Below are 17,343 nucleotides of genomic sequence, written 5' to 3' on the forward strand. Positions count from 1 at the left end.
TATGAACCGCAAATTATGATTGCCAACATCAGCTTAAAAAAAAAAAAAGACAACAAGTATGGAAGGTAGATAATCTATGCAGTATCTGTTTGATATTACAGATGGTTTTTCTTTAGCCCTATTCTTTGGATTATCTTAGGTTTTGTACTTTACATAATTTTCTGCATCCATCACTAAAAATTAGGACCCCTTTCTCCTGAGGATACAGGACTTTCATTGCTAAAATTGGTACAATCATTGGGGTCACACGGAGACGTTTAGACATTCTGCCTTGTCGCAGGTTAACAACAATTACCTTGAGGACATCTGAAGCTACAAGCTTGAGTAGCAATACAGCAAACCATATTCTGATCTTGCTTTTAGAGGTTTTTGGCTATTTCAAATACATTTCATGTTTGCTTTTTAGTATGGTTCCCCCCCCCCCCCCATATTAACTGCAGTATAGTCTTTGAAATAGAGTAGGGAGAGCAACAAAAAAAAAAAGCCAGTGTGTGTATCCAGCATATAGTAAATTCACTTCTTCAGTTTTTGCAAAGATTGAAACCAAATGGCAATCTAATGAAGAGCTAGAAATTCCCTGAGACCTGTTTGTAGACTATGTAATAACTTTGTTGTTTTTCCTCATTCAAAAATCTGCAAGCTTTCTACCCCACTACCTCCTATATATGAATCTGCCACTAAATTGTGAAAACATGGTGAAGATACTACCTCTTCACCATCATGACCTCTGTTGACTCTGCCTCTATAACTCCTATGACCACTGTTTGGATGAAGTGGGATTCCAAATATTTTGGCATTTGATCTTTCTTCAGCCTAGGTTGGTCTCCATTCTCTAATATCATAGGAGATTTTATCAAAGAATGATTTAGTTTTGTCATAATAGCGATTAAGTCTGGGAGTCTTCATCAGCATTTCCTTCCCAGTTTGAGTACCAACTCTTGAGTCTCCTTTGTCTTCACCATTTACAAGCTTTGCCTGTTTCTCAAGTTTACCTTCTAATTTAAGTTTTCTGTCAGTTTTTTCCTTGTTGAATTATGCATTTCATGTTCAGAATTAAAATGTCATTGGTCCATCTCCCTGGATACTGAATTCCTCTCTTACCCTGATGATCTTCTCACCTTTCTTTGGTGCTGTTTGTCTCTTACAGTCATTTCTGAGTTGTTCATTTCCTGACTTCGGAACTTTGTGTGCATCAGCTTGAGATAACTGAATTTTCAGAGATAACTGAATTTTTTCTATCTTGTAAAGATAGAACCACCTGTATTACTTTGGGATAAGATACCACTGCTTGATATTTCTGTTCTATAGAAGATCAAGGAGTTTCCAGAAACACCAGTAGCACCAAACAGCTGCCTGATAAAGACCTTGGACAGAACTAACTGTATGCTGGCATCCTGCCAAAAGGTCTGTAGAAATCCACTGAATGGAACAAAGAAGTAGATAAACAAAGAATACTGAGCAGTAGTAGCTCCATCCCGATGCAAAGAGTATGTGGTTTTGGTGACTCCTGAGAAATCTAATTTAATATCACTTCCAAGAATATAATATATTTAGACTTCATTTTGAGATAGTTTTGGATAATCTATTGGTCTGTTTTCTGTTCAAAAGTACAAAGGCTTTATAGATTAGGGATTTGAGAAAGTCACCTCAGCTGGGTGATTCTTCTTTACATAATATATGTCCCTGGTCTGGAGGTTCCAAGATGGCTTCATTCAAATGTCTTGACTCTAGTAGATGTGGAAAGGTGGACCCTTCTCTTTCCATGTAGTGTAAAGGCCTCTTCACCTGGTCTTTTCAGCAGGGTACCTGTAACATGGTGCTTGGAGCTCCAATAGAACTGTCTTTGGAGGATCCTGACAAGTCCTTAAGAAAGACTGGGGCGATAGTGCTACAGAGCCACCTGAAATTGCTTTATTGAGATTTTCTGACATTGACATTTAATTCCTCTTTATATTTTACTGCTTTTACATTTGTCAGTTGCAGAAGTTTCAAGTTTAAAAAAATTATCCTATTTTTCATTATTGTAAAACGTTATGGTGATAGTTTAAAAGTTATTAGGAAATATTTACATCTATGTGAAATATGAAGAATAGTATAGCAAAAACTCATGTTCTGCTTACTAGCCAAAAGAAAACATTACCAGTATAGTTGAAGCTGGGGTAAACCCTATCCTTTTTGCATCCTCCTACCTCCAGGGGTAACTACTATTCTTAATTTGGTAATCTTTCCCATGCATTTCTTTGTACTTTACTCTTTATGTATGTATCTCTAAACTGTGTGTGTGTGTGTGTGTGTGTGTGTGTGCGCGCGCGCGTGCACCCACATGTGCATGCGCACGTGTAAATTATCTTGCATGTTTTAGAATATGAGTTATGTTCTGTATTTTTCTGCAACTTGCTTATCATTCTTACAGCATTGTTTGAGGGATTAATGTTGATAAGAACTTCCATTTTCATTGTCAATTAGTATCTCATAGTATGGATATACTACAGTTTATTTATACATTCCCATTTGTAGAAGTTTAGGTTGTAGCCACCTTTTTATTATTACATACATTGCTACTATGTATACCTTCATATGTTTCATATTGCTGCTATGAAATCTTTTAAAAGTACATTTCCTTGTGCACGTGTGTGTGTGTGTGTGTGTGTGTGTGTGTGTGTGTGTTTCTGTAGGGCAGAGGTCAGCAAACTTTCTGTTTAAAGGGCCAGATAGTAAATGTTTTTACACTTTGCAGTCTGAACACTCTCTGTTCCAATTACTCAATGCTGCTATTTTAGTAAGAAGGCAGTCATAGATGAGACATAAGTAAACAAATGTGGCTGTGTGCCAGTAAAACTTGATGGACACTCAAATTTGAATTTTTTAATAATTTTTATGTGTTATGAAACATTGTTTTGATTTTTTTTCCCTTCAACCATTTAAAAATGTTAAAGCCATCTTAGTTTTTAGGTCTCATAAAAACGGGCAGTAGTCCATATTTAGCTGGGCCATACTTCACTGACACCTGATCTAGTGTATCCCTTAAGCGATGGAATCATTGGGTCATGTACAGTTCCAGCTTTATGTAGATATTGTCAAATTGGTCTCCAGAGTGGTTTGATTAACAGTTTTTAAATTTTCCAGTTTATACACATCATCACCCACTTCATAATGTTTGATGTTTTAGTTTTTGCCAGTCTGATGAGGTTATCAGATGGTGGTTTTAATTTATAATATTCTGGTCTGTAGTGAGATTGAGTATCTTTATTGCTGCATTAAAAAACGTATATATTCCTGGGTGCTTGGATGGCTCAGTCCATTGAGCATCTGACTTTGGCTCATGATCTCATGGTTCATGAGTTACAGCCTTAGGTCAGGCTTCGCGCTGATAGCAGGGAGTCTGCCTCCAAGTCTGTCTCCCTCTATCTGTGCCCCTCGCCCGCTAGCACACACTCTTTCTCTCTCTTTCTCCTTCTTTCAAAAATAAACATTAAAAATTTTTTTTAAAAAAATAACTCCTTGTTCATTGAACATTCAAAAAATATTGAGTGCCAAGCTGGAGCTAATCCCTGTTCTGTGAGCTTCGGGCTCTTGAGTAAAGTAAACAAAATATACTATGAGTTTCTTTTTGTGCTTTTGTTTGTGTGTGTATGTGTTCTGTTCTTAATTCATTCATATCTTCTGCCTAAAATAGGCATTCTCTTGGAATTTTGGAGTTCTATATTATATACTCTGGACAGGAAACTTTCGCTGAATTTATGGATTAAACATACATCTTATGAAATTATTACTTATTTTTTAATGAATAATTTTATGAACAGAATTTTTTATTTCTATTTTTTATTTATTTTGAAAGACAGCGTGCATGCAAATAGGTGAGGGGCAGAGAGAGAAGGGGGTAGAGAGCGCTCCCAAGCAGACTCCGTGGTGTCAGCGCAGAACCCGATAGGGGACTTGATCTCACAAACCGTGTGATCATGACTGGAGCCGGAATCAGGAGTTAGACACTTAACAGAGTGAACCACCCAGGAGACCCTTGAACAGAATTTTTCAATGTAATGTAGTCATTTGTTGTTTTTTTTCCCAATGGCTTGTGCTTTTCGTCATGTAAGAAATCCTTTGGTCTTATTGGTCCTTTATATTATAACTTTTTTGTTTTATTCGTTTTATGGCAGCAGGAGAACGCCAGTCAGGTATACAGGCTGGGTTAACAGAATTTGGAAGTCTATTTATAGTGTATATGTTATGTTTTCTTTATATTGAAAAAGTATGTTAAAGACTTTATTAAGTATTTGTAAGTCTTATATTGTAAGGGATTAATATCCAAAATATATAAAGAACTCCTACAACTCATTACCAAAACCCCCAAATAATCCAATTAAAAATGGACAAAGGGCTTGAATAGACATTTTTCCAAAGAAGACATACAGATGCCAACAGATACATGAAAAGGTGCTCAACATCATTCATCATTCCACTTCTGGGAATATATCGAAGGAAACAATGTCAGGGGGGAGATGGATGGAGGGATGGGTGAAATAGGTGATGGGGATTAAGGAGTACACTTGTGATGAGCACCAGGTGTTGTATGGAAGTGTGGAATCACTATATTATACAAGTGAAATTAATATTACACTATGTAAAAACTTAAGAAAAAAGTACCAAAAAGATAGCTGCACCCAGATGTTCACAGCATTATTTATAATAGCCATGACATTTAAAAAGCCTAAGATCCGTTGACCAGGAATGGATAAAGAAATAGTCATATACATGCTTACATACTGTGGAATATTACTCAGCCATAAAAATCAAGGACATTGGCAATTTGAGACAACGTGTATGAACCTTGAGGGCATTATATTAAGTGAGAGAAGTCAGAGAAAGACAAATACTGTATGATTTCACTTACATGTGGAATCTTAAACAGATCCGATTTGTGGTTATTGAGGCAGGAAGTGAGGTGAGGGTTGGGGACTTAGAGAAGGTGGTCAAAAGGTACAAACTTCCAGTACTGAGGATTTAATGTACAAAATGATGACTCTAGTTAACATCTGTATGGTTTTTTTTTTTTTAAGTTATTGACAGTAGATCATCACAAGAAAAAAGTTCTCATGAGTTCTCTTATGAGTTGTCATCACCAGGAAAATAACTTTTTGTTTTGTATCTCCATTAAGTGTTGGATGTTAACTGAACTTATTGTGGTAATCATTTCACAATATATGTAATTCAAGTTATTATGGTGTACACCTTGAATTTATACAGTGTTATATGACAATTACATCTCAGTGAAATTGGAAAAAAAAAAAAAACAGGCTTTCTTTTTTTTTCCCTAACCGTGCAAAGTATTGACTTATTTATTTTTTTAAAGACTTTTTTTTAAGAGCAGTTTTAGGTTCACAGCAAAGTTGAGAGGAAGGTACACAGATTTCCCATGTACCTTCTACTCCCACATGTGCATAGCCTCCACCCATATCAATATCTCCCAACAGAGTGGTATATTTGTTACAATTGATAAACCTACATTGGCACAGCATAATCACCCAAAGTTCATATATATAGTGTAATTCACTCTTGCTGTTGTATATAATTTGTGGGTTTGGAGAGATGTATAATGACATGTATCCATCATCATAATATCATATGGAATATTTTCAGTGCCATAAAATTCAGTGCTCCACCTATTCATTCTTTAAACCTGCCTCCCCCAAAATACTCTTGGCAAGTACTGATCTTTTTACTGTCCCCATAGTTTTGCCTTTTTTCAGAATGTCATAGTTGAAATCATATGGTATGTAGTTATGCATTTAAGTTTTCTTCATGTTTTTTCATGGCTTGATAGCTCATTCCTTCTTAGGGAAATAATATTCCATTGTCTGAATGCACCATAATTTATCCATTCACCTACTGAAGGACATCTTAGTTGTTTCCAAGTTTTGGCAGTTAAAATAAAACTGCTATAAACATTTGTGTGTAGATGTTAGTGTGGATGTAAGTTTTTAACTCCTTAAATACCAAGTTAAATATCAAGGAGTGCATTTGCTGTATGGTAACAGTATGTGTAGTTTTGTAAGAAATCCCAAACCGTACCATTTTGTGTTCCCACTAACAATGAGTGAGAATTCTTTTTGTACATCCTTACCGGCAGTTGATGTTGTCAGTATTCCAGATTTTAGTTATTTTAATGGGAGTGTTTCTCATTGTTTTTATTTGCATATCCCTGATGACCGATGATGTGGAGCATCTTTTCATGTGCTTATTTGTCATCTCTATCTTCTTTGGTGAGGTGTCTGTTAAGGTCTTTGCCCCGCCCCTTTAATGTTTATTTGTTTATTTTGAGAGAGAGAGAGCATGCATGTGTGCAAGTGGGGGGAGGGACAGAGAGAGAGGGAGAGAGAAAGTATCTTAAGCAGTCTCCATGCTCAGGGCAGAGCCTGACGTGGGGCTTGATCTCACGACCTGAGCTGATATCAAGAGTTGGATGCTCAACCAGCTGAGATATCCAAGGCCCTTCCTTTTTAAAAAAAATTGTAGAATAGTTGACACACGGTGTTACATTAGTTTCAGGTGCATAACCTAGTGATTCCACAAATCTATTATGCTCACCACAAGTGTAGCTACCGTCTGTCCCCATACAATGCTCCTATGGTACTATTGACTGTATTCCCTGTGCTGTGCCTTTTATTCCTGTGATTTATTCCACAATAGAAAACCTGTATCTACTCCCCTTCACCCATTTTGCCTGTCCTGCAACCCTCCTCCCCTCTTTTGGCCCATTTTTCTCCTCCTCCCCCTTCTCCCCCCTCCTCCTCCTCCTTTTTTAACAAGCAGGAGGGGCAGAGAGAGAGAGAGAGAGAGAGAGAGAGAGAGACAGAGGATCTGAAGTGGGCTCCGTGCTGACAGCAGAGAGCCCAATACTTGGCTTGAACTCACGAACCACAAGGTCATGACCTGAGACGAATTTAGCCGCTTAACTGACTGAGCCATCCAGGTGCTCCTTGGCCCATTTTTAAATTTGTTTTCTTTTTAATGACTTTAAGAGTATTTTGTGTATTTTGGATACAATTCTTTATCAGATGTGTGTTTTGCAAATATTTTCTCCCAGCCTGGTTTGTCTTCTCATTTTCTTGATGTTGTCTTTTGCATAGCAGAAGTGCCTAATTTTAATGAAGTCCAGCTTATTAATTCTTTCATGGATTGTGCCTTGGGTGTTGTTATCTAAAAAGTCATTGTCATACTCAAGGTTATTTAAGTTTTCTCTTATGTTACGTTGTAGGAGTTTTATAGTTTTCCATTGCAATCCATTTTGAATTAATTTTTTTGAAGGATGTGAGGTTTGTGTCTAGAGTCATTTTGTTGCATGTGGATGTCCAGTTGTTTCAGCACCATTTTTTTGAATAGACTAACTTTTCTTACATTGTATTGCATTTGTTCCTTTGTCAAAGATCAACTATGTTCACGTGGGTCTGTTCTGGGTTCTCTGTTCTTTTCTACTGATTCGTCTATTCGTTTGCCAACACCACACTGACTTGATTACTGTAGTTTTATAGTAAGACTCAAAGTTGGGTGGTGTTAGTCTTCCAGATTTGTTCCTCATAAATATTGTGTTGGCTATTCTGGGTCTTTAGCCTCTCCACATAAATTTATAATCTGTTTCTCACTATCTACAAAATAACTTGCTGAGATTTTTATTGCAATTGCATTAAATCTGTAGATAATGTTGGGAAGAATTGGTAACTTGACAATATTGAGTCATGCTATCCATGATATTTAGTTCTACTTTGATTACCTTTATTGGAGTTTTGTAGTTTTCCTTATAGCTCTTGTACATATTTTGTTAGCTTTACAGCTAAGTATTATATTTTGGGGCATGCTAATGTAAGTGGTATTGTGCTTTTAATTTCAAATTCCACTTTTTTATTATTGGTATATTGGAAAGCAATTGACCTTTTTGTATTAATCTTATATTCTTCAGACAGTATAATTGCTTCTTAGTTGCATTTTTTTTGATGGATTATTTTGGATTTTATGTGGAAATATCATCTCTGAACAAAGTTTTATTTCTTCTTTCCCAATCTATAGCTCTCTTTTTTCCTTCTCTTGTTTTATTGAATTAGCAAAATTTTCAGTGCATTACTGAAAAGGAATGATGAGAGATCATTCCTCCCTTGTACCTGATCTTAGTGGAAAAGCTTCAGTTTCTCACCATTATGTGTGATGTTGGCTGTAGATTTTTGCAGATGCTCTTTATTAAGTTTAGGGAGTTCCTCCGTATTCCTCGTTTATTGAATTTTAAAAATCATGAATAGGAGTTGAATTTCATCAAGTGCTTTTTCTGCCTCTATCGATAGGATTGTATGACTTTTCTTTTTCAGCCTATTGATAAAATGGATTACATTAATTTTTGAATGATGAACCAGTCCTGCAAAGCTGGGACAAATCCCATTTGGTCATGGTGCATAATTCTTACACATTGTTGGATTCAATTTGTTAGTAAATGTCTCTATCTGGTTTGATGCTAGGGTGCTGTTGGTCTCATAGAATGCTTCTATCTTCTGAAAGAGATAATAGAGAATTAATACAATTTCTTCCATAAATATTTGGTAGAATTCACTAGTGAACCCGTCTGGGCATGGTGTTTTCTGTTTTGGAAAGTAATTATTGATTACGTTTCTTTGATAGAGGCTTATGCAGATCATTTGTTTCTTTTTGTGTGAGTTTTGGTAGCTTGTATCTTTTAAGGAAGTGGCCCATTTCATCTGGGTTATTAAATTTGGATGTGTAGTTAATACTATTCCTTTATTCTTTTAATATCTATGAGATCTGTAGTGATGTTCCTTTTTCATTTATGATACTAGTAATTTGTGTCTCCCCCCCCCCCCCGCCTTTTTTTTTTTAAGTTTATTTATTTTGAGAGGGAGGGGGAAAGAAAATCCCAAGCAGGCTCCATGCTGTCAGTGTGGAGCCCGCTACAGAGCTTCATCCATAGAACCATGAGATGATCAACTGAACTGAAACTAAGAGTTGAATGCTTAACTGAGTGAACCACCCAGGTATCCCTGTGTCTTCCCTCTTTTTAATTAGCCTGGCTGGCAGCTTATGGATTACATTAGTCTTTAAAGAACCAGATTTTGGTTTTGTTGATTTTTTTTTTTTTGATTGATTCCCTATTCAGTTTCATTGATTTATGCCCTAATTTGTATTATTTCTTTTCTTATGCTTCAGTTTTGAACTGCTCTTTTTCTAGCTTCCTAAGATAGAAGCTTAGGTGACGTAGTTGAGATATTTCTTTATACATGCTTTCAGTGCTATAAATTTCCCTGTGTATACTCCTTCCACTATATCTCTCAAATTTGGTAAGTTGTGCTTTCATTTTTATTTAGTTCAAAATATTTTTAAGTTTATTTTGAGGTTTCTTCATTGATCCATTTGTTATTTAGAGGTGTTGTAATCTTCCACGTATTTTGGAATTTTCCATTTGTTGATTTCTAGCCTTTCACTTATAGATTTCTAGTTTACTCCTGTTGTGATCTTAGAGCAGACGTTGTGTGATTTCTGTTTCTGTAAATTTGTTAAAGTGTTTTATGGCTCAGAATGTAATTTGTCTTAGTAATCATTCCATGTGAGCTTGGGAAAAATGTGTATTTTTGTGTTGTTGGATGAAGAAGTGGTCTGTAGATGTCCATCATCTCCAGTTGGTTGGTGGTATTATTGAGTTCAACTTTGTTCTCAGTGATTTTCTGCCCACTGTCACAGTCCATTTCTAATACAGGAATGTTACAGTTTCCAATTATTATAACAGGTCTTCTGTTTTCTTCTTGGAATTCTATTAGATTCTGCCTTACATAGTTTAACACTGTTGTTAGGTACATACATATTAGGGATTGTTACGTCTTCATTGAAAATTGACTCTGTTGGGGTGCCTGGGTGGCTCAGATGGTTAAGCATCCTACTTCAGCTCAGGTCATAATCTCATGGTTCATGGGTTCAAGCCCCTCATCGGCCTATGTGCTGACAGCTCAGAGCTGGAGCCTGCTTCAGATTCTGTGCCTTTTTTCTCTCTGGCCCACTTGTGCAGGTGCGCTTTCTCTCTCTCAAAAATAAATATTAAAAAATTAAAGAAAATTGACTCTGTTAACATTATGTAATGCCCTTCTTTATCTCTAATAACTTTCCTTGCTTTTACATCTGCTTTGTCTGAAAACATAGCTACTCCTGCTTTCTTTTGATTATTGTTAGTGTGGTATATCTTTCCCCATCTGTTTACTTTTAATCTGTATGTGTCCATTTGTTTATTTAGTGTCTGAAGTATGTTTCTTGTAGATGGCATATGGTTGGGTCTGTTGTTTGATCCACTTTGACAACTCTGTCTTTTGATTGGTGCACCTAAACCATTGATGTTCAGAGTGATTATTGATGTAGTTGGATTAATGTCTACTGTACTTATTAAATTTTTAAAAATTATTTTTTTAATTTTTAAAGAAATTTTTAGAACTTTATTTAGAGAAGGAGAGAGAGAACACATAAGCAGGGGAGAGGCAGAGAGAGAATCTCAAGCAGGCTCCACACTGTCAGCGCAGAGCCCAACGCTGGGCTCTAACTCAGGAACTGTGAAATCATGACCTGAGCCAAAATCAGGAGTCAGGCGCTTAACTGACTGAGCCACCCAGGTGCCCCTAAACAGTATTTGTTACTGTTTTCTGTTTGTTGCAAAGTATTTGTTTTGTGAATTATATTTATGATTTTTAAATGTTGATTCTTTTGGAATAAACTCTGCTCGATTAGTATATATTTTTCTTTACATATTACTGGATTTGATTTGTTGATATTTTATTTAGGATTTTATATTTGTCTCCATGAGAGAGTGGTAATTTTCCTTCCTTGGGTGTCATTGTCAGGTTTGGAATCCAGATACTCTTACTTTGCGAAGTCAGTGCAGGGTATTTCCCCTTCTTTTATTTTCTGGGAAAATAAATGTGTTGCTCTTTCTTACAAGCTTGAAAGAAATTACTATAGGGGCACCTGGCTAACTCAGTCATTAGAGCATGTGACTCTTGAACTTGGGGTTGTAAGATTGAGCCCCATGTTGGGGGTAGAGTTTACTTAAAAAATAGGATGAAATTACTTACTGTGAAATAAAAATAACCTGTATAAAAAAATTACTAGAGAGGCCTTTTGGGCCTGATTATTTCTTGATGGAAATATTTGTAATAATTCAGTTTCTTTTATTGATGCAGCAGTGTTCAAATCTTCTTGTGTCAGTTTGGTAATATTTGTGCTCTTGTAGGTATTTAGGTGTGTTTTCTCTAGTCAACTAAGTCAGTGCCTCCCCATCCATCACGTTTTCATCTTTCAGTTTAGTTACATCTCTCATTTACTGTTATCTCCTTTCTGGTTTTCTTTTTGTTCTTAAGGGTTTCTACTTTTTCTCCTCTCCTTCCTTTACTGTCATTTTAGTGAAGCATATGGAGAAAAATGCATTTATTTGATTTGTGATACTTACTGGGATCTCTTCTTAACCTTTATCTCTTCTTCCACTTAATTTTGTAAGTGGAGTTTAGTGGACATAATTTTCTATTCCCATTATTACTAATGTCAGCTATAGTAGGATATTGAAATGTGAAATGCTCTCCAGGACTTTTAAGGATTTAAGGTTTTGCTCCTACTGTAAGTTGCCCTAAACTTATGTTTTAAAAATGTGTTTGTTTTTTCTAACTTATGTTTTTTTATTGGCAGTAATCACTTTCTCGAGGTTATTGTTCTTTTATTTATACGTTTAGAGGTTCTAATCTGTTGATTGTTCTTTCATTTATACATTTAGAGGTTCTAATCTGTGTATTGGGAAATCATATGACTAGATGTGTTAGAATTGTGTGTTTAGAACCCTAGTTCCTTTAGTGCATAAATAATAAACATTTCTTGACTTTTCGCTGCCTCATGGCCTTTTTAACTAATTTGCCTAGTTGATGGATACTAGTTGCTCGATTATGAGTCTTCATTAGCTTAGAAATCATTATAGTTTAATTACCTTTTCTGTCTTGGTAGCATAACTTTCACCTAACCATCTTTTTTTAAAACAGGTTCATTTTACTTTTGATTTTTTAATGTTCTTTTTGGGGAATAATTTTAAATTCATAGACAGGTTTCGAAGATGTCATAGTTTTTATATACTATTCATTTTTTCTTAATGTTGGCACCTTATATGATCATAGTACATTTGTTAAAAACTTGGAAATTAACATAACTATAATACTATTACCCAAACTACAGACTTTATTTGCACTTCCCTGGTTATTTCACTAATGTCCTTTTCTTATTCCAAGGTCCAATCCAGGATACCGCAGCATTTTGATCGTTACATCTCCTTAGTCTCCTCTGATCTATAATAGTTTCTTAATCTTTCCTTCCTTTTTAAAAGCATACTAGTCAGGTATTTTGTAGACTGTTTCTCAGTTTATCTGATGTTTTCTCATGATTAACTGGCATTATGGGTTTTTGGGAAGAAGACCACAGAGCTGAAGTGGCATTTTCATCACATCGTATTAAATACTACATCCTGTGAATAAGACGTCACTTTTGATTTTAACCTTAATTATGGCTGAGGTAGTGATTGTCAGATATCACTGTCAATTGACTTTTTTCCCTTTCTGTAGTCGATGCTTGTAAGTGAGTTACCAAGTCCAGTCTATACTGAAGGGAAAGGGAATTGTTTCATCTCTTATTGGAAAGAATTTGTGCATATATCATTTGGAAGTCTTTTTTAAGGAAAGTATGTCCCTTTTTCCCATTTAGTTATTTATTCATTCAGTCATTTATGTCAGTATGACTTCATGAATATTTGTTTACTTTTGGGAGTTATAATTCAATACTGTTGTTTATTTTTGCTAAAATTGTTTCACCCTTGTTCAACTATTGGGAGGTTCAGTTTGGCTCCTGTAACCTTTTGATATTCCCCCATCTCTTTTTTTTTTTTTTTTTTGAAAAAGAACCTCCTTATTTCCTAGTATACAGAATATTCCAGGTTTATCTTGTATTTTCCCTGCCCCATCCTTAGAATCAGTCATTTCTTCTAGGAGCCTGAGCTCCGTTTATTAGAGGATGATATTTAAAAATCAGGATCTGGCTGTAAGTGTACTTGTTGCCACTAGGCTGTCACTGCTTTTTAGACCTCTCAGAGAAGAGAGCCTTAGTTCTGTATACTAACCCATGCTACAAGACATGCCTATATTTGTTCTTTTATCTATCTGTATATATGTCAAACAAATATGGATTCATACTGATATCTCTTTCTCTAGTACCATTAGAATGAACAGAGTTCATTCTGGTTTTCTTTTCTGTTGCTTATTTGTAACCTCTTTCTCTGACAGGGAGAAACCTTGCATCCATTATACACTATTTTTTGTCCAACCCCAGTATACATGTAAAGAAGTTTCAGATTTGCTCATAGTGACTTCTTCCTTCCCATTTCATAATTTTGGTTGTGAACTATTCTTTGAAACTCTTTTTGAGGCTGTATTGAAATTTTTAGAGAGGATTTATATTTGATTCTGTTAGTCACATAGAGGCTTTTTGCAGGGTGAGGCTTTAAAAATGGTTTTTTATTGTAGCAGAAATATACATAACAAAATTTACAATTTTAACCATTTTCAAGTGTACAATTTGGATTGTCATTAAGTATTTTCATAATGTTGTACAATCATTACCACCATTCATTTCCAGAACTTTTTCATCATCCCAAACAAAAACCATATGCCAATTAAAAAAATAACTCTCCATTCTTCTCCTTCTCCAACCCCTGTTAACCTCTGTCGCACTTTCTGCTTCTGAATTTGCCTATCCTTGATACCTCATATAAGTGGAGTCATACAATATATGTTATTTTATGGCTAGCTTGTTTAACTCATTGTAATGTTTTCAGGGTTCATCCATGTTGTAGCATGTATCAGAATTTGATTCCTTTATGGCTGAATAATATTCCTCTGTGTGTGTATGTGTATGCATATATACACAGAACATTTTATTTATTTATTCATCTTTTGCTGGACATTTGAGTTGTTTTCACCTTTGGCTATGTGATTAATGCTACTATGAATGTTGGTGTGTAAGTATCAGAGTCCATGCTGTCCCAGTTATTTTGGGTACAAACCTAGAAATGAGATTTCTGGAACATAGGGTAATTCTGTTTAACTCTGAGGAACTGCCGAACTTCCCATGGTGGCTGCACTGTTTTACATTCCCACCAGCGATGCACAGAATTTCCAGTTTCTCCACATTCTTACCAACACTTACTAATGTGTTGGCTTAAATAATAATGGCTATCCTAATGACTGAGTATCTCATTATAGTTTTGATTTGCATTTTTCCAACATGTAGTGGTACTCAGCCTCTTGTGAGACTGTTTTAATTATAGACTTTCCTGGGTCCTGTAGGTTATGGTTATGAAAATTCTGGTCCCAAACCTGAGTAATTGTGAGCTTGTGGTTAGGAATTCCCTAACCATGAGATAAATACACTTTGTCATCAGTTTAACCTAAAAACCCAGAGCAAAGGAAAGACATCAGAATTATTCCTACTTTCTTTCAGTTTCTTTTTTTCTCCTAGTTCACCTAATTTTAAGGTTGCCCTTCAGATCTTCTGGTCATCAGTTTAACCTCTCATCTTGCTGGCATCCCAAACTTGATCTTAAAGCCCCAGGATCTAGGCCATCAGGTTTTTGACTCTGAGACAAATGCCAGCTTCAGAACTCATTTATCTCTCAGTTCCCACTTTCTGGTTGTTTATGGTTTCAGAGGGTTTTAGCCACTCACTTAAAATTTTAAAATTCATCATGAGTATATGTGGTGTTCTGATCTAGAGGATTTTCCTGGACGTTGAGTTCACCATATTGTCAACGCAGAAAACATTGATTTCTCCTGTTAAAAGGCAGAGATGATTGACTGAAGTAAAGAAAAGGCTAGTGTCTGGATATAGTTCTCATAAATGATTTATAAACAAAATAACAAAGTAACAGGTAGTAATTTGATCAGTGATCAAATATGGACATACAGGGTTGGTTTTTATATATTTTATACATACTCATATGCTCCGCCTCTATTTTTATTGTATCAAATCTTACCAATTTGAGTTTCTTCTTGGTAACAAACTCATGCATATGAACAACTGTAAATTAGGAGAAACAGATTTTAATGTGTTTTTTTTCATTTTGGAGATAAGATGTTTATAAGAAATATTCAAAAAGCAAGAAAATTAAGAAAACATCTAGACTAATCAAAGAGCTTGAGAAATGCTAAATTTTATTTCATATTGAATAGCTTTGTTAATGAATATTTATCTCTGTTTTATTTCAGCTTTGGCTAGATCAGAATCTAAGAGTGATGGAGGTTTTAAAAATAATTGGAGCTTTGATCATGGAGACGAAAGTGAAGGAGATACAGATAAAGAGTAAGAACTTTTTTTCTTCCGTCACATATTTTATAAGAATGACATTTCATTGAAAAATGATTTATATTCCATGGAAGTATTTTTAAGAGAATGGTATTCTTAAGAAAACATCTTTTATAGTAGAATCAAGGAAAGAAAAAGATTTTTATTAAATAATTTTGCTTTTTCATTTCTCTTTTGAATGATTATGTGCATGTGAATGATTATGTGTCTTTTGAAATGATTATGTGCATGTAATACATGTAAGCTTATTAAAAATTGATCATTAAAGATTTTCAATTAAAGAAATTGTTCTTTTTTTTAAATAACATTTCTGATTTGAAAAGCTACTGTTTATCATGAGTAAGTGAACCCACATTAAGACCCCTGAGTTTTTTGTGAAAGTTTAAGTCCTATAGTGTATCTTTCTTCCCAGTTGCCTTATCCATCTTAGATCACATTACTACCAGAGAAAGCAGAAACTATATAAATGATAAACACAGATGTTAACTCAGGCAAAAGTTAAACAGAGTAGTTATTACACTTTGTTAGTGTGCTTAGAATGACTGCTTTGTAAAATTTAAATGATAGTTTTAATACAACCTTTTGCATATCACGAGATTTGTATTACAAAGTCACCATTGCTATTAGGTGCCTTGGTTTGTTGATCTGGTTTTCCACTGGGCCAGAACAAATTCAGAGATACATAAATATATGCAAGGAGTTCTACCAAAACTATAAGTATTTTTAAAAATTTCTACACAAAAAGTCATTCAGAAGATATTGGCTAATAAATATTGTAGGTGCTTCACTTTTCTGTCTGGGCAACAGCTCCAGTCATCATTACCACTTTCATGTCTTTTCATCTATGAGATATTGAACTGACTGTAAACTTTTATTCGAAGGAGAACTTCGAACTGGTAAGGTTTTCACCTAAAATCGGTATTTTGTGGTCATCTTTCTCTCCTGTCTTTTATTATTATATAATAAATAAAATACAAGTATTTTATTATAATTATATATATAATATTAGTATTATATTTTATCACTATAAATAATATATTTTTCTTATGTAATTTTGAAAATTTTGAATTAGATCCAAAATTGAGTAGAAAGTATACCACCTTTTAAATATTTTTGTAAAATGTTTGGAAAAAAGAGAATTTTTACTAGTAAAAAAGTTGGAATGTGTATAAACAGCAATGAAACAAATATTTTACATTTTTATTATAAATAAGATTTTACTAAAAATAGGTTAACAGTTGTCTTTAGAAGAATCTATTTTGACTTTCTTTGTTAGATTTGTCATGATTATATTACTTGTTCTGTATATTTCATTTATGAATCATACTCTTTGGTTTATCATTATAAGAGGATCCTTAGGAGCTTCAGCTTTTTTAATATTTTGAGATTAAATAGATATATCAGTCTGATCTTTTAGAGTCTCAGGCCAGTGATTCTAAAGTGTTGATATTTCCAGGAGTTGCAAAGGTGTAACTGTTTTACTGTGGTAACACCATTGGAATTACTTTCTTTATATCAGCTAAGGTTTTCTTACCAGCTTTTTCTCTACTTTGTTTCTCTGTTCTTTTCCCCTAATTTTAAATCCAAGACAGAAAGGAAAAATGAGTGACTGTAAATGGAATCTACAGTTAGGAAAACAAAAATTATATGTTCATTTATAGCAAGGGCAACAAACGATGGCCCATTGGCTGAATCTGGCCTATCATTAGATTTTGTTAATAGTTTTATTGGAACACAGCCACACCTGTGGTCTGTGGCTGCTTTTATACCAAAATGGCAGAGTAGTTGGTATAAAGACCATGTTTACTCTCTGGCCCTTTATAGGAAACATTTGCTGATCCCTGAATTAGGTGAGCAAAGAGAATAAAACTTCTGAATTAATGTATGGGTTGTAATTGTCACTTAAGGTTTTTTCCCCCC

General features: G+C 34.7%; 1 protein-coding gene and 1 pseudogene across 2 annotated transcripts in view; one reads left to right on the forward strand and one right to left on the reverse strand.

Annotated features, from left to right (window-relative positions):
- LOC122220101 overlaps positions 1–1,888 on the reverse strand; it is a 2,066-nt pseudogene extending 178 nt beyond the window's left edge.
- Positions 1–17,343, forward strand: part of SENP6 (SUMO specific peptidase 6) — a 116,045-nt gene that overhangs the window by 8,389 nt on the left and 90,313 nt on the right. For both annotated transcript variants that reach the window (XM_042939197.1, XM_042939198.1), the window contains exon 2: positions 15,327–15,420. In XM_042939197.1, coding sequence (XP_042795131.1) covers positions 15,327–15,420 — 94 coding nt within the window. The remainder of the gene's footprint in view (positions 1–15,326; positions 15,421–17,343) is intronic.

This window comes from Panthera leo, chromosome B2, assembly GCF_018350215.1.
Source record: "Panthera leo isolate Ple1 chromosome B2, P.leo_Ple1_pat1.1, whole genome shotgun sequence".
Classification (NCBI taxonomy): Eukaryota; Metazoa; Chordata; class Mammalia; order Carnivora; family Felidae; genus Panthera; species Panthera leo.